The sequence below is a fragment of the Tripterygium wilfordii genome, chromosome 13 (assembly GCF_013401445.1).
Source record: "Tripterygium wilfordii isolate XIE 37 chromosome 13, ASM1340144v1, whole genome shotgun sequence".
Lineage (NCBI taxonomy): Eukaryota > Viridiplantae > Streptophyta > Magnoliopsida > Celastrales > Celastraceae > Tripterygium > Tripterygium wilfordii.
In genome coordinates, this window is record NC_052244.1 from 11,615,828 (window position 1) to 11,642,410 (window position 26,583).

General features: G+C 36.3%; 3 protein-coding genes across 5 annotated transcripts; 2 read left to right on the forward strand and 1 right to left on the reverse strand.

Moving 5' to 3' along the window:
* Positions 1–591: 591 nt before the first annotated feature.
* On the reverse strand, positions 592–7,712 carry LOC120013386 (ubiquitin carboxyl-terminal hydrolase 4). Its single transcript, XM_038865176.1, has 6 exons — positions 7,408–7,712; positions 5,789–5,905; positions 3,767–3,865; positions 3,283–3,471; positions 2,615–2,796; positions 592–1,310 (listed from the first exon to the last, which is right to left on the reverse strand). The coding sequence occupies exons 1-6, from the start codon at positions 7,522–7,524 to the stop codon at positions 905–907; spliced, it is 1,110 nt and encodes a 369-aa protein (XP_038721104.1). The 5' UTR covers positions 7,525–7,712; the 3' UTR covers positions 592–904.
* Positions 7,713–10,961: 3,249 nt separating this feature from the next.
* Positions 10,962–13,507, forward strand: LOC120012264 (50S ribosomal protein L29, chloroplastic-like). The gene is made up of 2 exons (XM_038863603.1): positions 10,962–11,366; positions 13,113–13,507. Exons 1-2 carry the CDS (start codon positions 10,977–10,979, stop codon positions 13,293–13,295), a joined length of 573 nt encoding a protein of 190 aa, XP_038719531.1. The 5' UTR covers positions 10,962–10,976; the 3' UTR covers positions 13,296–13,507.
* A 737-nt stretch (positions 13,508–14,244) lies between these two features.
* LOC120011695 (transcription factor MYB53-like) lies at positions 14,245–24,744 on the forward strand. 3 transcript variants are annotated; one of them, XM_038862792.1, is made up of 6 exons: positions 14,245–14,436; positions 18,321–18,385; positions 20,341–20,519; positions 23,329–23,527; positions 23,646–23,775; positions 23,873–24,744. In XM_038862792.1, exons 4-6 carry the CDS (start codon positions 23,395–23,397, stop codon positions 24,609–24,611), a joined length of 1,002 nt encoding a protein of 333 aa, XP_038718720.1. In that variant the 5' UTR covers positions 14,245–14,436; positions 18,321–18,385; positions 20,341–20,519; positions 23,329–23,394; the 3' UTR covers positions 24,612–24,744. The 3 variants fall into 3 exon arrangements, with proteins under 3 accessions (XP_038718720.1, XP_038718722.1, XP_038718721.1); XM_038862794.1 differs by having other exon boundaries at positions 18,326–18,385; XM_038862793.1 differs by lacking the exon at positions 18,321–18,385.
* Positions 24,745–26,583: the final 1,839 nt, after the last annotated feature.

Genomic DNA, 26,583 nt, shown 5'->3' on the forward strand with positions numbered 1-26,583 from the left:
CCGCTAAAAGTCTCTGATTGATGAGCTTGGGAATTACACGTGCGATTGAAGGTCTTGAGTTTGGGAAATCTATACGGTAATGCCATTCACATGATTTAAACCATCAGTCAATTGATGACCCATCTTCAACAAAATAATGTTACCACCTGCAATGTATAGGGGCAGGTGGGCAAGCAAGGTAAACAATGTTCATGCGCAAAACTCTCGCAGCGGGGGTATAATCTGGACAAAGCTCTCACAGAGGCCCGCCCGCAAGAGTTATGTCTTGTCCTGCAAGAGTTTTGTGCACAAAACTCTTGCATGGGTATACCCTGGACAAAAGCTCTCGCAGCGGCCAGGGTCAGGGCAAAGCTCCGCAATGACCAGGGTCAGGAACAGACCTTGGCGAGATTAATTCTGACCTGTCGATTATACCCCTACAACTCATATACAACAGATATCCGCAGTGGCCAGGGTCAGGAACAGACCTTGGCGAGATTGTTTCTGACATGTCAATTATACCCCTACAACTCATATACAACAGATATTTGTAAACAAAACGACAGTGTCATTGCCAATCACCATTTCCTGCAAATGACCCTAAAACGAGGATCGGTTCTAAGCAATTCAATTTGCATTGCAATTCTACAATTAATCAAACATGCTTTACCATGGAGAGTCCGAACTGTCATAAAATTCTCTCACAATATACAATGCCTTTTCCCCTCTTATTGTGAAGAAACAAAAGGTGTCCTACGACCATTTGCTGTACATGGTAACCACCTAAGTATACATTTTCACAACCCATATCATCTTACTGATGATGAAAAGGAGAAGAAAAAAAATGGTGAAAATAGGCGGCAAAGGTAAAAGGCGACTTCAAAATGATTAAAATGCCTACTCATAAAACCAATGACCCTCTTTCTCAACTCTTGCCACTAGCACCAAGGCTCTCGTAGAACAAAATGTACCCGTGATCTGTATTACTAGCATATTCCTGTGCTGACCCAAAAAATGTCTGCACGGCTGACTCGTCAATCATCTCCACATTTTCGTCATCAAAAAACAACCAGTGATTGTGGCTTTTCACAAGGCTGACATAGTGCCCATGATTTGGGCCACTGCCAACATGGACAACAACTGCAAACAGGGAATACTCGATATCTGCATCTTCCACGGTGTTGCTCAGCTTGAGCTCGAGTGGGAAGACAACCCGGTAAGACAGCTTCTTGTACCTGCCCAGCTGCTCAATATATTTAAACCGTTTCAGATGGATGACCAACACACAAGGAGGCTTCTTTATCTTCATCCTCTTCTGAGCTTCCTGCAAACTGCACATTGACAAAAGAACCTGTTACTTGGCTATCATAAAAGAAATAACTACCATCACATCATCAGTCACTCAGTTTGGTAGCCCCTAAAGATCCCCATAAGTTAATTCTTGAATGCCCAGTATTTGTCGTCCCCATTAAGGATAATTCATAGATGACATAAAGTACAACAGTGGCAGTTCTATCATTAAACTTGAATTATTATGCAATATGGAAACACCAGTTCTATCATTAGACAACCATCCACAATTTTTTCAGAATTCTTTTCAAGTGTTACATATAGCATTGTACACAATTAAGATTAATTTTATAATAAAAAACTCAAACATTTCATCTAATCACCTTTATATCCTCCTGCCCCCAAATATGACTAAGAAAATAGAGCAGACAAGTAAAATGCAAAAACAGTAGGGTCTCTTTTCCTCTTTCATTCTAACTGTTGTCTAGGTGAATTGTAATATATCAGACATCAAGGAAATTTCATACTCATCTATCTAGTAATCCATGATCCTTCCTTCTTCAACACCCCCTACATGAAAAAACAACTGGCATGTCACTTTGCAGTAAGATAGCAAGTCCAAACCCAATTATCAGCTCAAACATCCATTAATGACCGCTAAGCGGTAGAAATAGCAATACTAATCAATACCACTTCAAACATCCTGAAATACTCTCTGAACTTCATAATTCTAAATCACTAACTAACATACAATTAAATCAGAATTTTTGACCAATTATCACTAAAATTATTGATTATACTAAAATCCCCAGCAATTTCTTAGTCTTCTACCATGTCCCAAAAGTTTCATATATTGTCCTTAACTCCTTTGATAAAATTGATCAACAAAAATAAAGAAACAAGTTTTCAACCTAAGCCTTAAGTTTCTCATATTCATTATTCCTTTAAAATAAATTGCCGTGAGTACCAATAATATTTCATCGGTGGAGTGAATCTTTGATATTCATATGATAAAGCAGGCCCATTCTTGACACCCTCCTAATTTCAGGTTCAGCTTGCCAAAAACTCAGGATGTGAGCTCAATCAATATAATACTCCCAGCCAACCAAGCTCGAGTTACTCTCTGTCTCACCAAGCTTAGCTCGAAGACTTTGTCAAGACCAGGTCAACTTGTTTGCAGCCTGATATATCAGGTGCCTTTTAGAATGCCACATACGATTGCTTCTCAAATCTCTCTCATATATGGCATCAAAGCCGTAAGACAACCCAGATGAGAGTAAAGACAGCGTATCATGTTCGGAGGTAATACTTTGTCTAAGCTGTAAAAAGCGACAAAGGCACCTACCTACAGCACTTGTCACAGAAAAATTTATCCTCAGCGTTCAGTGTCTCAGTAGAGCTAAAATTTTTCAAACAGCTTGTTATAGAACTGTTCTGTTCAATATCCAGGCTCAAATCAAAGAAAGTTTCGTCCCTTGCTGTCACTGTTTCACATCTCAAGCACCTTGTCTCATTGGTGAGTATTCCCTGACACATATAACCATAAACAACACTGAGAAACCTGTTTCTATTAGAAAAAAGAACGAAAGAAAAGAAAAGAAAAATGGTAACTTATTGTCACCATCCAACAAACTATACGACTAATGCCGAATCCAGAGCATAAGCTACTGTATCTTTACAATTCATCATCACTATTACAACTATTACTGCATCGTAGTGGGGGAAGTTTGCTGATTAGAAGAGAAGAGGAAAGAGAAGGATAAAGCATATGCAGTAATTACACTTATTCCTAGACTACCAAGTACCAACTCAACCTGATATCAGTCAAATTGAGCCAATATCAGTTGTAAGCCATATCATGAGCAGCACCAAAACAGACTTCCTAAACAAATATTCGTAGCCACACAACACGTCCGTCTTGAAACCAATTTAATAAAAGTTTAGACATTATGCTGGCAAATGTAACCAGAAGTTAATAACAAGTGAGAAAAATCAGTTAGCATGTGAGGTAACCTGAAAATTTTTGTGTACCCATGTAACCAGAGGCTCCTTTTGAACCCCATTTGCCAGACCGTTTGTCAGCCCATTTGCAATCTTTTCAGGTGGAGATGAAGTTTCTGGATTGTTCTTAGCAGCATGGGCTTCTTTCTCCAATATGTCAACAAGTTCGTTCAACAAAAAGTTCAGAAATTCATGAGCATCCTACACAAAAGAAATGGATAGGCAAAGCATTAATCGGCGTCACAATTTCCCAATAAGTAGAGAAAATATCAATGAATGATTAGAGATAGCTTGCACTAGCAGAAAATACCTCACAAGCCTATAATGAGAGCTTTTGTGGATTATTATACAAGAGGCCTTCTCATTAAATACTCTGTTTTTTTGTTCCTTAATCAAATAGACTTAACGAAATATCTGTTATCGCCATTCAAGCATTTACTGAAGAACATTTGAAAAAAATAATTCTATGTCCCTTTAGAAATATATAAACATATACCTGGTGCATATAGCTACGGAAAATTTCATTTTGCTTCTTCAATCTCTGTACAAAACGTTTTGGCGCAATGACGCCCGTCTTCTTCTTCTGTGAACTTATCTACGTAGAAACACAATCAAAAGTTAGTCACCAGTTCTATGACTCAAAAAAGAAAAAAGACACAATAAACATGCATCACATATTCAATCAGATTTAAAAAAAAGGTATAAACTTTCCTAAATGAATTAGTTATTTGTGCACAGATAAGAACTGTCATCTTTCTTTTGCCAAAGAAAAAGGTAACTACCAGGAATGCCACTACCAGACAATACAAAATTAAACAAACAAAGGTAATGGAGGAGAGGAATGGAGCATTAAAGAACAAGATTCAGTCTCCTGCTTAAACTGCACTACTTAATGGAAATGGAAACCTTAATGAGGAACACAACAATTTCATGCTTTTTTTAATGAACATTACTGATTTTATCGTTAGTTGTCTTTAGCGTGACTGAGGAGTAACATTCGACCTGTTCGAAATCCCAAGGAGTGGCTACCACTAGGCCAAGAGCTCCTAGTTCACAAATATAGTTGTCAAAGGCGCTCGCCTAGGCGCAGCGAGGCACAGCATCTGCGCCTGAACCATGCACAAGGCGCATGCCTAGGCGAGCGCCTGTCATCAGGCGCTAGGCGCACAGGCACAGCGCCTGATGAATTTAGGGGCTTTAGTCTGTTTAAGAAGCATCGATTGGGCTGGGTTTTCTGGTATTGCATCGATTTGGCTGGGTTTTCTGGTATCATGCAATTCAATCTATTAGATTTGGGTTTACTGGTATCGTGCGATTCAATCGATGAGAGAGAGAGTCGATTTGGCTGGGTTTCTGGTATTGTGCGGTTCAATCAATGAGAGAGAAGGCACGCCGAAGAACACAGAGACGGAAGGTTGAAGACGACTCTGCGTCTAGTTTTTTTTTTTTTGAATAAATAAATCACCGTAATCTGTAGTTCTATTTTTCCTTAAGTGGGAAATAAAGAAGAAAAAATCTGGCAGGTTCTTATTGGTCCCTATTTTTTTTTTTTTTACTTTCAGGCTTGTCTCTAATCAAGAAATCATCAAACATGTGCCACTAATAATACTTTATAATCAACAAAACTAAGAAAATACATAAAGAATGGCAAGAAGTAAAGGAAGTAGTACATTAATATTTGGGAATAATATATAAATTTATTTTATAATTAGTTCTATGGATATGTAACAGTGAAAAATTAATATTTGAGAATAATATATACATTTATTTCATAATTGGTTTATGGATACTTTAAGAGTAGAATTTCTCTATCTATTAGAATTATTTTTATTTGTATTTTTAATTTTACGCCTTTCTTCGCTCGGGCGTGCACTTTAAGTGCGCCTTGCGCCTCAGGCAATAGAAGACCTTTGCGCCTTGAGTGCACCTAGCGCCTTTGACAACTATCACAATAATATCAAACTATCAGAAGATTTAAAGCTAAAAAGAAAAACTATGAACATGAGTCAAAGTGAGACATGTGATGACATGCGGTGTGCCAGGTAGGGGAATCAAGAGACTTTGTATAGGAGAGAGTAGGAAGAGATGATGATGATGAATAAGCATGTCAACAAAAGTCTATACAAAACCTGGGACAAGCATCGGTTTTGCACTTAGGCACAGGTTAAAAAAAGTTATGTATATGCATAAAACCAAAGTTACAAACTTAAAATCATAAAATTCATATAATAAAAAGAGTAAGGGATCAAACAAAGGAGAGAAAAAAAAATACGATCTAACAGCATTAATGCGCTCGCAATGCTACTATCTGATTTTTTACGATAGCAAAATGCAAAGTTAAGGAGCATCATAAGGGTTATAGAAACCAGTGGGTTAAAACCAATACAGAGCTGTAGAGGAGAAGATTGAACTATCATTTAATTTTGATCAATCTAATCAAAGGCTCAGGAGAAGATAATCCATCAGCAGTACAAAAACTGAAAAACATATTCCATATATCACTTGTGTATATCAGTACCTGCGTAAATAAGTCTGCCAAGCATGTCAAAAGGTTCTCTTCTGCATCCCCAATGTTTTTATTAGTTCCAAAATAGTCCAGTAACTGTTCGCGAAATGGAACACAAAAGTAAAGTGCCTGCATAGAAAAAGGATAAGAGAAACCAATAAGACAAAGATAGAGTACTTAGTACTTACTAGCTAATTTCAACAGAGTTGAAGAAAATCTTTCCTCATTCACCGAAAGAGAAGAATAAGTGAGGACCGCATTAAATTTTCCAGTGCTCTCAATGGTTGAACATGTACAGTGAACATATAAACTTAACCTATTTGCCTATAATTTATGATATAAAGTCAAGTATCGACGGGACACAAAATGGTCTCAAAAAAGGAATTATATAGGCATTAATAACAACAGAGGGATCAATATCAATGCTGAAATTGACAACACTTTCAAAAAAGATAAAGCAATAGTTAAAAATTTAAATAGAAAAAAGTTTACTAAGTGCCACAGCAACTGGGTTCCACCACGGGCAATTTTCCAAAAGCTTAAAACCACGGTTGTTAAGAACAAGAGCCTAAGGATTGATATCTGGTTTGGACTCATTTTGGTGGTTCATTTCTATTCTGTATGTGCTGACTCGACCATCAATCCCAACGCCAACAAACCTAAAATACACCAGACAGGCCACGAGGCTACACTAAAATACACCAGCACAAGTGTGCAACTGCAACATCGGAAGCTAAACATACGGCAAGCACACACCTCAGCAATCTTTAAACTTATTAAGTAAGCTGCTCTCAGCCTCAAAGGGCACTTTCCACTCTAGGAGAGGGTCCCTCCTTTATCTGGATGGTTGTGGCAAACAGGGATGTCGACCCCCAACACCATGGGTCATACTCTCAAGCTCAATCGCTTATTTCAGGGACATCTCAGTGTTGGGTAGGGCCAAGGATCTCCGGTTATGTGAATAAGCCATCTCTGATTGACACTAATTTGAAGGCTCAATCCGAAAGATGACCACCTTTACAACATTTAGTACAGGCTTCCTTCAAATGTGCTTACATTAAGAATTAGATGGCAGCAAAACTATCTAATGAACACAAGTTTAAGACCTCTAACTCAATCCTGACAATTGACTCACTCAATCACATGATCAAAGAACTATATATGAAAAAAGCGGTCAAAATCATGAATTACCGCAATTTTGAACTTCACATAGTCAACTCAGTGTATGTGGTAGCCTTGAATCTGAGATAGGTTCTCATAACAACACCACATTCAAAAATAAAATCACCAAAATGAACAAATAAGGTGAAAAATTCAATTGCAATGGGAAAGGTCAACGCACCATATAGATGGCAATTATATTGAATGAAAACTGAAGAAACAGTCTCATTAATAAACCAAAGAAAACATGGAGCGGGTACATATAAAATAAATTGCAATCATCTAACTCTAAATTGAAATCAAATAATCCAGGAAAAAAAAACTAAATAGTCAACGAAGCGAACAACAGGTAAACACAGCATATAGAAACCACACAAAATGAACCAAATTTCATCAATTCGACATCAACAGCCATCTACGCATCAAAATCCAAAACTTAAAAAAGAGATTGAATCTGATGCGAGCGGAACCTGCAATACGCTGTTACAGTAGCAAGTGTTGCCGAAATTCTCGAGGCCAAAGTATCTTTCAGCCTCCGGAAACTGGTCGCCGAGAGCCTTCTCGAGTTTGGAGCCCGCAGCACCCATCACAGCATCGAATTTTCTTAACGCCGGTTGACTCAGATCTCCCGTCTGATTCGACTCGTCCAATCAACCTTTCATCAAAAAGCCACTCGGTCTTCCTTTGAATTGTTGTTTCGAGGAGGAGATTTTTTTGGGTCTCGGAGTGAGAGAGACGAAGTGATGAGGGTTTCCTTATGAGGAAGACGGGAGAGAGATATATATATATTTGAAGAAAATAGTTAAAAGACCAGAAAACAGTAAAACACTAACGGCGTTCCATTTCCTGCTGCTGGCCTACCATTTTGTTACGATGGCACTCAGCCTCACGTGTCAACACGAGTAAGGTTTGTGTTAATTAAATGCCATCATTATTATTATTTATTTATTTATCAGTTTTTGGAAAAAAATTTCAAATCTTCCTAAAGTGAAATCATTTGGATTGAGAAGGTCTTGAGTTTGATTAATATTGGGAGCCACATACCTTTATGACCACGCGTTAGCTTTTAACCCTTATCCAATTGTGAGGTGTTTTTGTGCGTGACCACCCAAATTTAGGTCTATCTCGTATGTCAGAGAGCAAGCATGTATAGGGGTGGCAAAATTCTGTCCACTTTGGATGACCAAATTTTTACGATCCAGATTAAACCAAGTTTGGACATAAGTTATATGTTCAAAATCTGAACCCAAACATAAAATTTTATTCGATTTAAAATCGGATCCGGGTCCAAACATAGAAATCTTTTCTGGTTTATTTGTCCAAACCTTCACCCGTATTAGATTATTGTCTGAATTTAAATCAATCTGGGTTTGGTCAATGAAGTACGTTCGAAATCTAGTCCGGATTAGGGTCCGGACATGTAAATATTTCATAAACAAATGATCTTGTTCGACCCGGAACTGACCTAAAGGATATGTAGAATTGAACAAGAGTGAGACTATTTGAACCCCACGAGATACTAAGTTCACCCCATTATCTCGTGAGAAAATGAAATCTTATAACACCCCGTTTCTCCCTTTGTCCCTACCAGGATTTAACACGAAATACTCCTTCCCCCTCCCTTACTTTCCTCTGTTCTCTGTTTGTCATTCCCCAGAAACCCAACGCACCCAAACCCTCGTTTTCGTCGATCTTCGTGACTCCGACGGCGATGAGCGACGGAGATGGACAACGACGAGCATTTCAAAGGAGATGAAGACTTCTTTGACGAAGAAGAGTTTGAAGACGATGGACAGGTTAGTTCGAGTATTTGTGTCATTTTTATACCTAGGTTGCTTCGACATCGATCGTTACACATTGTAGCCTAAGAAACGCCATGGCTTTGTTCATTTTGTTCACAGGCGAAAGTGGTGGAGGTATTTCTAGAATGTGTTAAGTAACTGTGTTAGTTTGTTTCGTCTTAAGACTGAGTTTGATAATTTCATGGTGGGATGGGGTAAAGTGATGAATGCTTCGACAGAGAAAGAGTATGAGGAGGCAGTGATTGATATGCACACTAAATTTAAACACCAGCCAAAAGCTTTGAGTTACATCACAAATAGTTGGTTGTCTAAGTATAAGACATACTTTGTCTCAGCATGGGTGGATCAGTACTTCCATTTGGGTAACACTAGCACCAATAGAGTTGAAAGTAGCCATGCTAAACTGAAAAATATTTGTCCAATTCAGTTGGTGGTTTTGTTAAATCTTTCAACAAAATAGACCTTTTGCTACAAGGTCAGGTTGTTGATATAAAAGCTTCATTTGAGGATAGTATGACTAGAGTGCCAATTCGTTTTAGGATGCCTTTATACAAGGACTTGGTGAACATGGTCTCCACTGCTGCATTGGAGAAAATTGAAAGTGAGTTGGCATCTATTGGTAGCAATGGTTTAAGTGTTGCTGATTGCAATCATAGATGTCTCAAGGCTTTTGGTTTGCCATGTGGCCATATGCTAACACAGTATCGAGTTGAAGGGAGGAGTATCCCATTGAATGATGTACACAATTATTGGAAGCAATTGTGCATTAAACCTTACAATGAAGACCTTAAAGATGAAATATCTACTGATGTCGAGATTGAGATTGTTAGGAGGATGTTTGCAGCTACAACTGTACATCAGAAGCAAGAGATTAAAAGGCAGCTGCAACTAGTTGGCCAGCCAAGCAGTACTACTCTAATGGAGCCAAAAGCAAAGGTCAATTTGAGGGGGAGAAAGAAGGGGCAGAGGGGACACAAAGATTTTGACAAATCAACTAAGCGTGAGCCTTCAGCCTTTGAATATGCACAACAAGGTCATGTATTCGATGATGTTGGACAGAGTCAAGCTTCACAGTCACAGAGTTTGAATGAAGGTAATGCTTCATAGTCATAGAGTTTGAATGTGGATCATGCTTCATAGTCACAGAGATTGAAAACAAAAGCTCATGTCCCTAAACCAAAGCCAAAACTTAAAGTCCATAGAACCAGGCATGCAAACACAAATACTTGGGTGGCCCTCTTTCCTATGTTCGTGCAGCCATATATATCAAATATCTTTGATGTTCTTGGAGATGGCCATTGTGGTTTCAGGGTGGTGGGATCTTTCTTTGGATGGGAGAATGATGGTTGGAGAGTTGTTAGGAAAGACCTTGCCAATGAGTTGCACAGGTATGCACAACAATATAACACCCTTATGTCTCCTTTCTGTACAACATCTGAGTTGTTATCAAGTGTTGAATGTTATACAGAAATGGCAGATAGAAACAGTTGGATGGTTATGCCTTATATGGGTAATGTCATATCCACCTGCTACAATGTTGTAGTTGTGTTGGTTTCACAGGAGCAATGCCTCACTTTTTCCCACTAAGGGATCCAATGCTAGTTGAGTACAATCAAAGTGTAGTGGTTTTTGGATACATCAATGACTCTCACTTCGTGAGAATGGAGCTGGCAATAGACAGTCCCTTGCTTCCAGTATCAAAAATGTGGGCTAATCATTATCATCCTAGAGCAAGAAATTGGCCAAAAAATTTTGCTGCTCGGATTGAGAAATTCACTACCCTTTCTCCCTTGAAGTCATACAACATAGCAACTGTGGAGTTGATTGATTGATTTAACTTGTATTTTTGTTCTTTTATTGCATATTTGAATGTAATGAACATGCTGAACATGCTTTATTTTGTTACACAGGTTCACTATATGGCTAGCATATGTTATGTTGGGGTGTACATCGTTTTTTTTGAACAATCACTTAAAAAGGATGCACTACATAATCTTATATTTTTAATTGGGGTGTAATCAGAATGGGGTATACATAGCAAATTTTGGGTTCAAAATTTCAAATAGTCACATACTCTTGAATAAATGGGATCAAATTTAAGTGAAAACTGTTCAATCAATTTAAATATTAGTTGATTACTTGGTTATGCTTATAAAAAAAAATTATTAGTTGATTAATGAAAAAAAAGTAAAGGGGGAAAAAGAACGGAGGGATAAAGCACCTTATCTATAACAGGTATGTTAACAGGGTCGAAGTGCACACGGTTGAGCAGAGCAAAGAGAGGCAGAAGAGAGGGAAAGATGTTGAGTCTCTCCATGGCTTCTCCAACATCAGTTACTACCATTTCTCCAAATCTCAAATCTTCTTTCTCCGGTATTACAATCACCACCCGCGCATTCCCCACTCGCTTGCTTCCCCAGCTGACACAGTCGGGTCGGGGCCGCTCTTCGTCGTTAGTGGTCATGATGGCGAAGAGAGAGGAGGAATTGAAGGAAATCAGAGCCAAAACCACAGAAGAGATAAATGAAGAGGTGGTAGATCTTAAGGGCGAGCTATTCATGCTTCGGCTACAGAAATCCGTCCGCAACGAGTTCAAGTCCAGCGAATTTGGCCGAATGCGCAAAAGGGTATTGATTTGCTTATCCGTTTGACATTTTCTCTCTATTTTTTTTCCTTCGTTCAATGGGCTTCGTTTAAATTTGTTTTTGAAACTGGTCACTCATGGCAATGCTGTCTTTAGCTTATATAAGTAGTTTCTAGGTGAATACTATGAACTTGTCGATGTTCCTAAGAGCATAGACTAACTGGATAGCTACTGAGTGATGGAAATTTGTTCATTATGGGGAAGAGTTTTAAAGATTTCACTGCTTTGTGGATTTTGATTTTGTTGGGGAGGGTGGGTGTAGAGGACAAAGGGGTACTGCTCATTTGCCATTAAGTTCCTATCTCTCATTTTATCAAACACTGCCTTAGCATTTATTGGGCTGCGACAGCCTCACTAACTTTCAACAATGGAATTCTCAAGAAGCCCGGATGGTTTCTCATATGCTTCTTGGCAACCAATTGTGCAACTTCCATTTTAAAAAGGACTTTGATTCACAACACATTTGGAAGAGGTATCGATAAGTTATTTGGCTAGCACTGATACCCTCATTGTCCATTTTCTTCTTAAAATTTGTGAGCTTCAGAGCTTCTATCGTGTGTATGGGAGAATTAAGTGCAAATTCAACTTGACATTCTTGCTGGTTTTGAGTGAGGAAGGGATGCATCTGAGAGAGAAGGGACTTGAGCAAACTTGGGCCATTTTCATTCATTTATTGTTGTCATAAGCAGGTGCCTGCGAAGGATTCGAAGATGGCAGAGTTAAAGAAGAATACTGAGCATTCATCTACCTCTACCTCCACCTCCCCCTTCTCCTTTCTCTGTTGGTCTCTCCTTTAGCCCTGTTAAATTGGGTTACTCTTTTTGGTTAAAGTATGTTTTTTCTTTATTTCATAGAGATTCCTCGTTTGTCGCTGATGTGGCTGGCAAATAAGTGATATGTCCACTCATTTTCTATCTGGATTTCTTATGGAAGGACATCTATTAAATCCTGGGGTTTGACAGTAAACATCAAGAACTGAGGGGAGACGTAGCTGCATCTAACCCTATTTGACTATATTCTTCAAAATCCACTGGTTTCACAAGGAGAGATACAATTAACTCCATTGTTTGTTGTGCTACCGTTTCTTTATTTAGGGCCATACTATGTTTGTGTGTGTGTGTTTTTGAGAAATGGGCTTTGCATGGTTAATTTTCTTGATGAATAAAGTTTACCTTCTCTTCCAACTTTCCACTTTTATATATATCATCCTTCACCAGAAGGTTATTCACTTGCTTTGTTGATACCATAAGTTATTGTTTCACTTTGATCATATTTATTAAGTTTACCTTCTTTTCCTATTTACCACTTTTGTATATATCATCCTTCACCATAAGGTTATTCACTGACTTTTTTGAAATCGTGTGTTATTGTTACACCTTGATCATTATATGGGAGGGAGAGACATATAATGTCCTTGTGGAGACATGTAACGTCATTAGCAATATTGTTAAAATCAATTTCCGTCCCTCATTTGAGATGCTTGCTTGAATCCCTGGATTTTTTTATTTTTTTTGGAATTCTTGGAGTTCTGCACTCAAGTTGTATCATACATCATCATCTTCTGCCTTGACATGCTTACTAAAGAGTCGTCCACGGTTTCATCAAGCTTTAATTGTTCTTAGTTTCTGCTGTTTTTGTTGGTGAAAATAACAGCTGTTGTTGAGACGTTGCTGCCAGCAGCCTCTGGTTTGAGTATTATGCTAATGGTTGTTCCTTTTATGCAATATAGGTTGCTCGCATGCTTACTGTTAGGCGGGAAAGAGAACTTGAGGAGGGCATCGGTAAGAGGCAGTCAAGGAAGCTTGATCGACTATGGAAGAAAAGCATTGTTGTGAGACCACCTCCATCCTTGAAGAAGTTGCAAGAGGAAGAGGCAGCTGCAGAAGCTGCAGTAGCTGAGAAATCCACATAACTTATTCTGAATGATTTCTCAACCAATGTTGTACAAGCAGAAGCTCTTTCAATCGGTTTCAGATCATTTTTGTGTATACATTGGCTGTTTTGTTAGAATTGCAGAAGCATGGATCTTAAGATTTCATGAATTTATGCACTGAATTTTCTCTGTTCTTTGTGAATTATGTCTAGTTAGCTTCTGATAAAACAAGCAAGTAATTTCAGAGCGTAGACTTTCCAGCCAATACATACATACATACATACATTTTTCTTTCCAAATTGGAGAATTTGTGAATAACATTCTTCTTTGCGTCTATTGTTTTACTAGACATTGTCAACTATTCTATTTCTTCGTCATTGATTGACACATTATTCACATGTAATTGACCGGGTTGGTCGTTGGATGCAGACTCACATTCACATTGGTTGCTAATAAAACAGATTGTGTTCTGTTCTTCTGAATACATATATTCATTTGTCGACATGGGAACCTGCCGTTGTTATTCTTTGGCGTGCACTGGGTAAACTCATGGACCTGCCCAATAGTATGCGAACCACGTGTGCCAGTTAAAGCACATGATAATTCTATGTAAGGGCATGATTCACGACCTCCAAGGATGGAAGACTCTCTCTTAGCTAGTCTAGTTGATTCAGCAGAAAGAAAGTGAAGCGAAATATCATAAAATGATAGAAAGGGTAAGACCACATATCTGTCATCAACTCTCCTTTTATTATGGTGAAATTTGTCTGTTGACATGTTCTTTATTGGCTATGTAGAGTTGTAGACCTTGGTTTTATTGTCAAATTTCAAAGTGTTTTATATTTTTAAGATTCTCCATACCAACTACCATGTGATGTTAAGATCTTTAGACAACATTTTCGCAGGCTTTGACCAGATTGTCTGTGGTCGGCTTTTATATTGATCATCATCAAGAGCTTTATTTAGTCTTTTACCTACCAACTTTTTTCGTTTGAAACTTTGACTATATGATTTCCCTTCACCATATATATATATATACATATATGCATCTCTCTGTCTCTGTTACGCTTCATAGAATTTGGTTTCAAAATCAACTCTCTCATCATCAAACCACCATTCCAGCACATTGGGTTGTGGAGAATGATGTTAATTAACTTGCAAGCTCAGCAAAATTTTCAAGGTATGCTGTTCTTCTTTAATAATCTGTTGGAAGTTTGATCCTCTCTGTATGATCTCTGTCTAGTTTAGATCCCCCGTACCTGCAGTTTAATGTATATACTAATTATGCACAGTGCCTTGTTTTAAACAAAGTTTGATTATGTCTATATTTTCTCATTTTCTGCACAATTATGCTTGAGTAGGTTCTGTCAGGGTGTCCACCGGGATTTGAAACCCAACCCAGTGACCCGGACTGGCCCGATACTAATTTTATCATTCCGGGTCAAAACCGACCCGAAAATTGCATAACAGGCCGAGTACCAAATCTATATTTTTGTAATTTTCAAGTTATCGGACAGAAAATCAGCCGAATCGAGACCCAATAATCCAATACCCCTTAACTGTGTATCGGAACCCAGCCCGATGAATACCTCTGGACTTTTGGGTGGCATTGTCAGGAGTATTCTGTTTTCTTCATTAGCTATTTTAGTTAAGGCTTGGTCCTTTCTAATTGGGCTCTTGTCCATATACTAATCCCAATTTAGATGAGCTGACTAGGCCTATAAATGGTCTTTTGTTTAGAACTTTCCGTTCTATTGGATTGGGCTTACGTTGGACTTTTGTTATTGGATCGTTGTAATTGGGTTAGCAAATGAAGTGGCCGTATGGAAAGTGGAAACCCAACATAGTTTCTTGTTGACTTCCTGTCGGAAAACTATTTTCGAAAATACTTTTGGTTGTTTATTTTAGAAAACACGAAAAACAGGAAATCACTTGTAAATAAAAAACTAAATTATAACATTTAATGAAAAATAGAAAACATAACCAGAAAATGAAAACAAAGAAAACAAACCAAATAGAACAATTGAATATGTCACGCCCAAACTATAGGAATAGGAATAGGAATAGGAATCAGTTGCATATATATAAAGTTCAGTTGCTTAATAAATACTAAGAATAAGACAAGTGCACGGGTAATGGAGATCATAAAATAGTTTTGATGACAGTTTGAGTGATAATAAGGCAATTTAATTATATTTGCACAATTTATAATGGCCATCTGCACGCGAAGGGAATGCATACATATGTCATTCACAGAAGATTTTAGATACATACATACATACATATATATAACTGCAATTATTGTTATATTGTGATGACATTTATTTAATTCATCCTTTTCATAATTTGAATTAGGGTTGACATGTCTGCACATCTATAAAAAAAAAAAAAAGAGGCAATAATGCTAGACTAATTTTATTTTTGAATTTTAGTAACCACCTGAGTGATAGCCTCATAGTGAACATCGGGGCCAATTCATATGGACTCAGAAAGTACTGAGTTCGATTTTCACTAAGAACAATACTCTTTATGGTCACATGTTGGGTTTTGACCTAATTTACATATCGTCAGGTAGGAAACTTTTAATCAGTACTTGGATGATAGCCTAGTTGGTGAATCTCTTAGGGGTCAAACTGTATGAACTCGAGAGGTCCTGGGTTCGATTACCATTGGGAGCAATACTTTTGTGGTCACGTTGTGTAGGCTGACGCTCATTGTTCTATAAGGTTCCACCATGTCTGTCTAATTTGTATGTATGTTTTTCCTATCTCACGACCTCACCCAAAACGGGGCGTGACACTTACCCTGTCGTTAGATAGGAAACTTTTGTGCGCGGATCTGACGACCCAAGTTTATGCTTATATAGGATGTCCAAAGGGTAAGCTTGTATAGTTATATGGTGTCGTTCTCGATTATCAAACATATAAGAAACTTCTATGTGCGTAGTCTGACTGCTCAAGTCTAGGACCGTATCGAATGTTTAAAGGGCAAACTTGTATAACCTCGTTATATGTTGGACACCAATGTTATTGAATGTGAATCATTGTTATGTATATACAAAATCGTTGGGTTTATCGCTTCCGATGGTTTTGTGCTTCAAGGGTTATTGATTCGTTAATTGAATGTGCTTCAAGGATATATACCTCTTGGGCACCATTTAAGTTTCTGCCAAGAGTTACTAAAATCTGTGGTGGAGCTTGTGGTCTCGGTGTCTATTTTATCACCTTAATTAATAAGTCTTAAACATATATGTTCATTTAAATATATAAGAATTAAGAAAATTTCGAAATTAATAGAATTTGAATTATAAGTTGATTTAGCTGGGCATAGGCTTCAATTTTATAAAATGATCAACCGTCATTGTCATTGTCTTTCACTGTCCTTAGCTGTGAATATGATGTCATTGAAGGAGGACGTTGAGCCAACAAATATGTTGTAGTAGTTGATGCTAAACTCAATTAATGATATAGATAGAAAGTTCAAACATAATTTAAGGCTTTCATAAAATATTCCTAATCCCATATTTTTGGACATAACGGTTGAGAAAACTTTCCTCCAATCTTCATAATAAAGCAAAGGAGTGTCCAACAAGATTAACTTGTGGCCATTTTTTGGATTAATTTATATATTTCTTTTCTTTATTATCATATTTTATATAATAATCTAATTTGATAGTAGTAAAATAGTCTCTCCACTGAGATATTGACACGTGACATGCAAAGTCGGGCTCCCATCAGCCAATAAGTATGCTTGCTCAGCGACCAAGGTAGAACCGGGGAAGAGGCGTCCAAGGAGTCTGCATAGGACATGGTAACCGAGTAGATAGAGTATCTCGACACGACTAAGAAGCTTATTCGGTGTAATATAGAGCAAACCACTTGGTGTCCAAACACCTTAAGGAAAGCATAGTCCCAGAAGGAGACCAACTTCACTTTAAAAGCATGATAGCATTCACCTTCCTATAAATCCGTCTAAGATAGGGATAGAAAATCTACTCCTACCAAAATTGAAACTTATCCAACTCATATAAAGGGGGACCTTCCGCTACATATAAACGACCCAGATTCTAAACTCTTGCACTTTATAACTTGCTATCAAAGAGAATGCTTCGAGCATTCGTAGTTGATAACTTACTGACTTGAGCATTGAAGAGGTCCCCCAAACACATCCTTAGGTCTCCCTAGGTTACATGTTCTCATGTGCATGCCATCCTCATCAATACCGAGTACAACATCCAATGTCAGTCCTACCGCTTGATACCTCATCAAAATGGAAGACAATTTTGAACGTCATTATAATTAATTAAGTTGGACTTTAATTATTGTATTTTTTATGTGGTGGTGGTATATATAGCTTATTTATCAATTGCTAAGTATGTGTGGGTACCAATAAGGGTTCAATGCTTAAGGAAGTAAAACATTTGGATACGTAATCATCATTGAAACCAACTAAATCACAATTATTATTATCAAAAGATACGATGAAATTAGCAAATATTTTCTGGACCCAGCTTATATCAGACACACAGCAGATATACATATACATACATACATACACACACACACACACACACACACACATATATATATATATGATTTAATTGAATATTAGGGTTGTTAGGCCATGAATAGTTGAAAAAGTTGAGGTTGGTTGTTTGATGTTTGCTTGCAGATGCGATTCACGTGTAATAGACGTAACACAATTAAGTTATTTCTTATTATTAACTGTTTTAACAATCCTTGAAGTAACTGTCATTGTCTCCCTAATTAGAGTGGAAACACTCATTGATTTTTGGCTTTATTAATTATTAAATATAGTATTGACTGGGAAATTAATATTTCATTTGAAACATTTTTTAAATTTTTTTCTTAACTAACACAAGGTGATCATCACTATATTCTATACAGTAGTATTTTTGAAGAAGCTACAATATATATTTCATTGAAGACGATGGTGGAATAAATTAATTGAAATAATTAAATAAATAAGTAAATAATTTTTCTTCAATTGCTAGTTGTTTCTGGAATTAGTCTAGCTAGTGTTTTTTTTTTCTTTTGTTTGTAGGTCAGGTTGGTGGAGAGAATCTAGCTATTTCACATTTCACCATTGCTAAAATAAGTTTTTAACGGGTATGTTTGGTTAGTTTTCTGTTTTTTTTTTTCTATTTACAGAAATCCGCCCCTTTTTGTTTGCTTTCTGTTTGTAAGTGATTTTCTGTTTTCTGTGGTTTTTAAAATGGCAACCAAACGTGTTTTCCAGATTGTTTCCTGTTTTTGCACAAAATGATGGAAAATAAATATACCAAAAATAATTTTCAGGTTTCTACAATCATTTATAGGATGGGGTAATATTGGATGAATTAGTCGAGAGTATATATCTTTATGTCGTGATTCGTGAAAATTAAGAGTGTGTTTGGATTGAGGGATTTGGAGGGAATGGAAGAGAAGAGAAAGGGAGGGGAGAGAAAAGAAGGAAGAATATTTTTTCCTCTATCATGTTTAGGTAGATAAAAAAAAAAAATTGGTTCAATTTATTATTTTATCATTTTTTCCCTATAAAGGTAAAATAAGCTTTTAATTTATAAATAACTTAATCAGTCATCACTTCCCTCCAAATGATCCCATTTTGGGAAGGAAGTATTTTGACAAAAATTTAATGAAATCTTCCCCTCAATTCTTTTCAAATTTCTTCTCTTACTTTTTGTCTAAACTATCCAAACAAGATAACTGAAAAGAAACGTACTCCCTTTTTTTTTTCCTCCTCCGTTCCTCCCAAATCTCTCACGCCAAACACACTCTAAAAAAAATTTCAAAACAAATTATTAAGGTTTTGACATGATAGGACGTATATATATTTGAAAGGGTAGTTTTCATTTTGCATGGAAATTATGGTACATACGTGGCAGGGGCAAACATAAAAAGTCCGAGTTTAGATGTATTGGGTAGAAACTTAAGAGAGGAAGCAAATCAGTTGTTTAGCTGACACTACACACTATTATCATTAATATTTGTTTTCTAACCATAAAATTTATTTACAATGACATCACTAACCCCTTATATTCTTCATTAAACCTGCCCCCTTTGATGTTGAGGCATTGGTCCACCCGACAAGGAATCCTAGTTGAAGAAGCAATCTCTCTTTCTCTCTTCCACCCTCTCACTCTACATGTTTGAAAACTCTTAATAGCTAGGTTTCATGAAGAAATGACGCAGAAGTTTTTCTCTTTAGACCTAATTAATTAATTAATTAGATACGATATTAATTTGTTTGATTTTGTTTTAAGAGTGAAACTTGTGCCGACAGCAATGAGGTAAGTGAAAGAAAATGGGATTTTTACCATTTGTAATTTTGTATGAACTTCTAGTCCTTTTATTGTCTTTGACCTTGTATTTATGTGGCCAATGATGTGATGTATACCATGAGGCTTTTAGGTTTGAAAAAGCTCTAGCTCGCTTGATTATCAAGTAAGTAAGATCATTTGCTGGACAAAATGCCTTGATTTTTTCCTAGTTCATTTTAATTATTTTTTTTTGTTATTATATATGTATGTAAGATCAAGTATATGGTCATCTATATATTTATTATATGAACTTGGCATTTACAGGAATAATATATATATATATACACACACACACACACACTGGTTGCTTAACTTGGCGCATTATTCTATATTTTCTGTTGCTCATTTTATACCTATTATTCTATATTTTCTACTTCTTGTTGGTTCAATTAGATTGCAAAACTGATGACCAATTTAGCTACATCTATATATATATATATAGTTATCTAATTGAAAAAGTATCGGACTGCGTAAGAGATATATAATGAATCAATACCCCATGAACGCACCTTATGAATTAATTGGAACTTTATCTTATATATATTATTCAAGGTGGTGAAGCATAACAAGAGCAATGAATCTACGCAATAGTACTATATCAACATGATGAATACAACCAATCGACGTCCGTATTTGAGAATCTTTTTATATGTATGTAGATATACATATGTATAAACAAGAGTGATAAAAATATTTGGTTCTTAATTGTAAGAAATCTAATGAAGTGTGTTTATTTTTCTGTAGAGGACAAAGAGGAAAAGGACGAAGACTCCAACGAATGGTATTGAAGAACTTGTTATCTTAATTGTGTTTCAAAGATGGTGGTGGAACTTCATAGCGTTTGCTGCACCAACTTCTCCTCTAACAGCTTCCTTTCTCAATGATCAAATATGCGTCACATCCATTCTTGTCCTTGTCTCTGAGTAAGTTTTTATTTTTTTTTTCGATTAAACCCTAAATCTATGCAATTTGGCTTTTTTTTTTTTTTTTCTTAAGGTTATTAGCATTTAGAGCTTTGTCTTGTCGGATTGTATCTGCTTTTTCTTGCAAAGGAATATATGCGACCCCTATACCATTAGAAAAAACACCTACACATTTAAGACTACCAACTTTACTTACTTTAATACCACGTACAATTACTCATTCATGCAAAAATACATGCACACGTACTCGCTCATGTAGGTAATTACCTGGCCTATTATTCTATCCTCCGGTTTCATATATAAACATATAGCACCTTATTAGAGGACAGCAGCCCGTAAATTCCGTATACTTGGATCGCTTCATCCTCCCCAAGTATATGATAAGTTGCACTATCTTAGGGTGTCGATGTGGAGAGTTAAACTTGAGTTCTCTATACCTGTAAAGATTCATCCTCAGTTAATTTGGCCAATCGGGTGATTTTACGAAGTAGGTCACTTAATTATATATATTAATTGAAACTCTAGCTTACTACATATATAAGATACACACGTGCATCCTTCTCACACGGACGTACAAATAAATAGAGAGAGGTTAAGTGAGGAAGAGTGGGAGAGGTGGCCTATTAGGGATGTGGTTGGTTTAGAATGATAAATCATCATGCACACGTGGAAAGATACTCCCTTTTAAAATTTTTGCATGGGATGCATTAATTCATATATATATACACATACACACATATATACATATGAGGCAATGCAGAAGGACAGAAAAATATTGATCATAGGGCCTACATTACATCAGTTCGTGCATATGAAAAACTACTCATGCAATTATTGTTGCCCTTTATAATCTCATAATGGAATATAGAGGACTAGTATTTATGTATGTATGTATATATACACACACACACACATATTATATTCAAAGATCAACCAACAGTTCGCGAGCCGCCTTCCTATATGAGGTGTGCTTACGGAAATATACTTTAATAAGTTTTAAGTTTTATTTCATGAAAATATTTTTCATGGTTTTTTTTTTGTTTTTGAATATCCTGCCAAAGTTGTTCATATTCTTGATTCGGGTCTTGGCTCGAACTGTACAATTTAACAATTACTACGTACGTACAAATACAAAGAGCTTATTCATTGAATTCTGGAAAGTTTTCATGCATGATTAAAGATAATTTAAGAAGAAAACTAGCTTATCTATGTCGACTGATTGGCCATTTTCACTTGAAAGTCTTGAATTCTCATTATTTTTTTATTCTAGACAATCTCATGATATCAACCAAAATATGTTTTGGATAAGATATTAAGATTATATATAGGAAGGGTCAATTCATTTTTCCTTTGCCTTTGTTTCAAGTTTAACATAACTTCCAATAGAAAATTCTATAGACGTATATTAATCATTTCTATGAACTATCGAAGAGCATATCCTATGTATCCTCTAGTAGAATTTAACTATATATAATATATACAGCTTGAGAAAAATAAATTTATGCTCATAATAATGATTTTGCTCTCCTTCTCTTAATTATCTTGGGATTGATCTAATCATATGTGTAGCACACTTTCATTGGAGATTTGGAGGAGAACAAACCAACTTGGGCCAGTAAATAGGTAACTACTTGGATGATAGCTTAATTAGTGAATCTCTCTGAGGCCAAACCCTATGAACTCGAGAGGTTATGAGTTCGATTCTCACTAGGAGAAATATTATTGGCTTTGGCCAACTTATTATGTCATCATAAGAGAAATTTTTGTGCATGCGCATCTGATAGCTCGACATTAGACTCATATCGGATGTACAAATAACAAACTTTTATCTTATAGGTAAAAAAAAAAGGGCAGTCGGCAGTGAGTGCTAATCAAGCTTAGTGCGTAAGATGGTCATAAAATTCAGGAAGTCACGAGGACCCATCTAATTAATTAATTAATTTTGAAGTATATTCATTAAAAATAAATATTTATTTACGTAGAGAGGGTTGTTTTATAAGAGAAAGCATCCATGACCATCAAGGGTTGCGGGCATGGAATGGGTTCCTCTCTGGTCATCGATGACATGCCACCTGTTCCTTAATCATGACATCTGCTACCACTCAGTCAATATGTTGATTTCTTTTGACGTTGAATACATACATATATACATATATGTATATGTATTTCTTCAATAAACAGTTATATATGGATGCAATTTATTACGTAGAAAGCAAAAGAAAGACTTTCACTATACGTATAAATTACAAAGCATTTGGTACGTCATGTCATACTCTGATGTGGTGTGCGAGAATTGATCTACGAGATGTCGCAAATTTATAATTCATGGAGTATGGAAATAGTTAATTTAAATTTTAAATTCTCTTCTTTTAGTAACAGAGTAAAACATTGTACAAATTTACTTTTTGAACATTTGATATGCGTTTAAACTTGGATAATTAGAACCGTGTGCATAGAAATTTCACATATTACGATAGGATAAGTTGAGCCAAAACCAAGTTACTTGTGAATTAACAGTATCTTATTGACTATGCGTATTACATCCGCAAATGACTAGATGAATATTTTCTCCAATTGATCAATAAACAGAAAGACATGGGTCCACTCATGATCAATGTTTTAAATAAACACACAACTTTGATTGATTAAAACCAAATTAATTAAACGTGGGCTAATTAGAAGACGAGGATCAACAAGGACATTCTTGACATTTCAACAAGGACGTAGTTATTTTGCTAGCAAATGAGAAGCTAGCACGTCAGCACTGACTCTTGTGTTGGGAGCTGCCTATATATATACTTATATATAGCCTGCAGTTAATGGTTGGATGTGAGGGTAGCAAGTCCCCTTATACAGAAACAACACACAAACAAACATGGGAAGATCTCCTTGCTGTGATGAGAGTGGCCTCAAGAAGGGTCCTTGGACTCCTGAAGAAGATCAAATGCTCATCAACTACATCCAAAAGAATGGCCATGGAAGCTGGAGAGCCCTCCCTAAATCCGCAGGTACATTCATATATATATATATATATATATATATATATGCTAGTATTCAATTTACAATCCTCCATGATCATATTATAGCTAGAAATTCATTTTTAATATGTGGTTCTTAATTTTACAGGTCTGAATCGATGTGGGAAGAGTTGCAGGCTTAGATGGACTAACTATTTGAGGCCAGATATCAAGAGAGGCAAATTCTCCCAAGAAGAAGAACAAACAATTCTCAATCTCCATTCCATCCTAGGCAACAAGTAATTCATCAACAATGAATATATAATTTCAATTTTGTGAATTTGTTTATGTTTAATTGTATTAATTGTTTTATTTTTTTTTTAATTTTGTCACAAGATGGTCAGCAATAGCAAGCCACCTACCCGGTCGGACGGACAATGAGATCAAGAATTTCTGGAACACACATCTGAAGAAGAAACTGATCCAGATGGGTTTTGATCCGATGACTCACCGGCCGCGGACAGACATCTTCTCAAGCCTGCCTCACTTGATAGCCTTGGCTAATCTGAAAGAGCTCATGGACCATCACTCACTTGAAGAACATGCTGTTAGACTCCAAGCGGAGGCAGCTCAAATGGCCAAGCTTCACTACCTACAATACCTCTTTCAAACTTCAAACCCCATTAACACCCCTTCAACCTCTGAATTTGACATGGGAACCCTCAATAACCTTCTGAATAATTTTACTCCGCCACCTTCATCGTCTTCATCATCTCTTGTGATTAATGATTCAACAATCCCTTTCTCTCATTTGCCTGATCTAGAAGTGGCCCCGTATCAAACTACTGAACCACAAACCAAGGACTTGGTTCAAGGTTCTAATACTAGTACTCATGATCAGTTTATGGTGTTTGGTCATGGAGAGAATATGAACTCTCCGAATGGTAATTCTCCGTGGCTTGGTCAGTCGTCGGCTTCGGCTACTCCTTCTCCACCGTCTATGGTCGCTCTTCCTTTAACCGACGATAATTGTTCGAACGACGGTAACTTATTGGGGGATGTTTTCAATACTAATTCAAGCTCAATCTGGCCTGAGTTCCTCCTTGAAGATCCTTTGTTTCGTGAGATTTCTTAGCCTTAATTTTGAGAGCTGTGTGTGTGAATAGGTTTGGAATTCTCTCTATACATACTTGTATGATTTACTGTGTATTATTACTCCTACTTATGAGCTTTTTTATCTATTGTTTACTACAATATTTAAGTATTAACCACAGTTCTATTGCACTTATATATACATACATATATGTATGTATGTATGTATGTATATATATATTTATATTCTCTTTTGTTATGGAAAGAATTACAATGATTTTGAAAACTTTTTCTTGATGATTTACCCAAAATGATGATTTACATATGTACTTACGTGATCTTCTTTGATTCTTGATGACGTCACCAATGATCGGCCCATGACTCACTGTCTCACTCGATATTGCACAAAAGAAATTGAATTTCTCTTTGAACTTTTTTTTTTTGGTAACCTATAACAACGTCATACAAATTTATCTTAAGTATCCGATAAAGATTTAAACTCGAAACATCAAGCTCGCTCTCTTCGACTTCTTTATTCATTTTCTTATATTTTCTCTAACTGAATGAACTCCATAAGGCCATCAATTAAGCAAGAAACCCAGCATGTTGGTCTTCAAGCTATTTGTCGATAATGCGAAGTCAAATGACATAGAAATTGTAGAGAAAATTTTCTTTTATAATATGATTTTGTATGGCCATTTCTGTAGATCTTAATTACTCTCTTATAAGTCAAAATGTTCACACATCAAAACATGATTTTCTTCTTGTTTCGCAGCCCTACAATATATATATATATAGTAATCTTTATATCGACATATGATATTGTAATTTGTTTATATTGTAGATTAAGTTAAGATCAAGGTCAATCTGTATTTGTGCCAACCACTCTGCAAGAAGTGGATCCAGACTTTTACGTCGATCACTATCTTCTTCCTCAAAAAAAATGCCTTCATAGCTTTTTATGTGAGAGAGAAAGAGAGAGTTGACCTTGGTTTTAATGTCATAAAAAGTGATGTTAAAAAGGGTACTCAATCATAAGAGGGGGAGTCGTTAGGAAACACAAAAAACAGTTTCAAAGAATTTTCAGTCACTCACCATAATACCTAATAAACATCAGTATCTAGTGTTATTTCTCCCGACTATCCCAAATGTTAATATGAACTCATATGATTTCATATGGATCACGTGGAACTCATGATTTTACATGAATTATATACGTCAATCTCAACATTTTAGATTTGTCGTAACATTTTCGATTAATAAAACACATGAATGCATGAGACTTTTTCAAACAGTCATTATTAAATTTAAACCCAGATAGTTGATTAGGTTGAGTAGTTGTAACTTTTTGTAAGAGATTGAAGTTTCTTAAAGGACAATGTAGGTATACGATGGATACGTGACTCAACTTAGGATGAACGATTGTCGAGAGCTTTTGAATTTTGATATTTCTGTAAATATTATTAAATTACTATCCACCAAAGGTTAAAAAAAAAGTATTTGGATTAAGTATCTTCGGAATATATAATCAGTTCATGCATAAAAAAAAAGGTAACATCCACGACCAACACTAAATGAAAATGGGCATATAGCAGCGAAACTATAATCGCGGTTTTTTTTTACCGCAGGTATAGTTATACTTTAAACGCGGATAATAATTACTTGCGGTATTGTTTTCTATATAGCTGCGGTACTATATTTTTTATCCGCAGTCGTCGAAACGACGGGTCCATACCTTGCGACGCTCGCTTAGGTTGTTGAAGGTCAATCGCGGGTATAATCTTCGCCCGCGGGTTTTGGTACGTATAGGTATAGGCTATTTATGTTGTAGTGGAATTGATGAGTTCTAGTTTGATCAAATATATATACTACTTACTTGAGCCTACATGATAGGCCCAAAGGGTATCCACGATCGACCAATTGAGTTCTATGCACTTGAAGGTTAATTAGGCATTTTCCTTTTAATTAATGAACCATCTTCCTTTTAATGCCAAAATTAGGCATTTGGCGTGCAC

Coding starts and splice junctions, on each gene's coding strand:
- LOC120013386 (XM_038865176.1), bottom strand. CDS start 7,524: ATGGGTGCTGCGGGCTCCAAACTCGAGAAGGCTCTCGGCGACCAGTTT. Junction 3,472..3,766: donor TCCGTAGCTATATGCACCAG/GTATATGTTTAT, acceptor TCTTTTGTGTAG/GATGCTCATGAATTTCTGAA. Junction 1,311..2,614: donor TTCTGTGACAAGTGCTGTAG/GTAGGTGCCTTT, acceptor GTCAATGTGCAG/TTTGCAGGAAGCTCAGAAGA.
- LOC120011695 (XM_038862792.1), top strand. CDS start 23,395: ATGGGAAGATCTCCTTGCTGTGATGAGAGTGGCCTCAAGAAGGGTCCT. Junction 23,528..23,645: donor AGCCCTCCCTAAATCCGCAG/GTACATTCATAT, acceptor TTAATTTTACAG/GTCTGAATCGATGTGGGAAG. Junction 23,776..23,872: donor CATTCCATCCTAGGCAACAA/GTAATTCATCAA, acceptor TTTTGTCACAAG/ATGGTCAGCAATAGCAAGCC.
- LOC120012264 (XM_038863603.1), top strand. CDS start 10,977: ATGTTAACAGGGTCGAAGTGCACACGGTTGAGCAGAGCAAAGAGAGGC. Junction 11,367..13,112: donor TTGGCCGAATGCGCAAAAGG/GTATTGATTTGC, acceptor TATGCAATATAG/GTTGCTCGCATGCTTACTGT.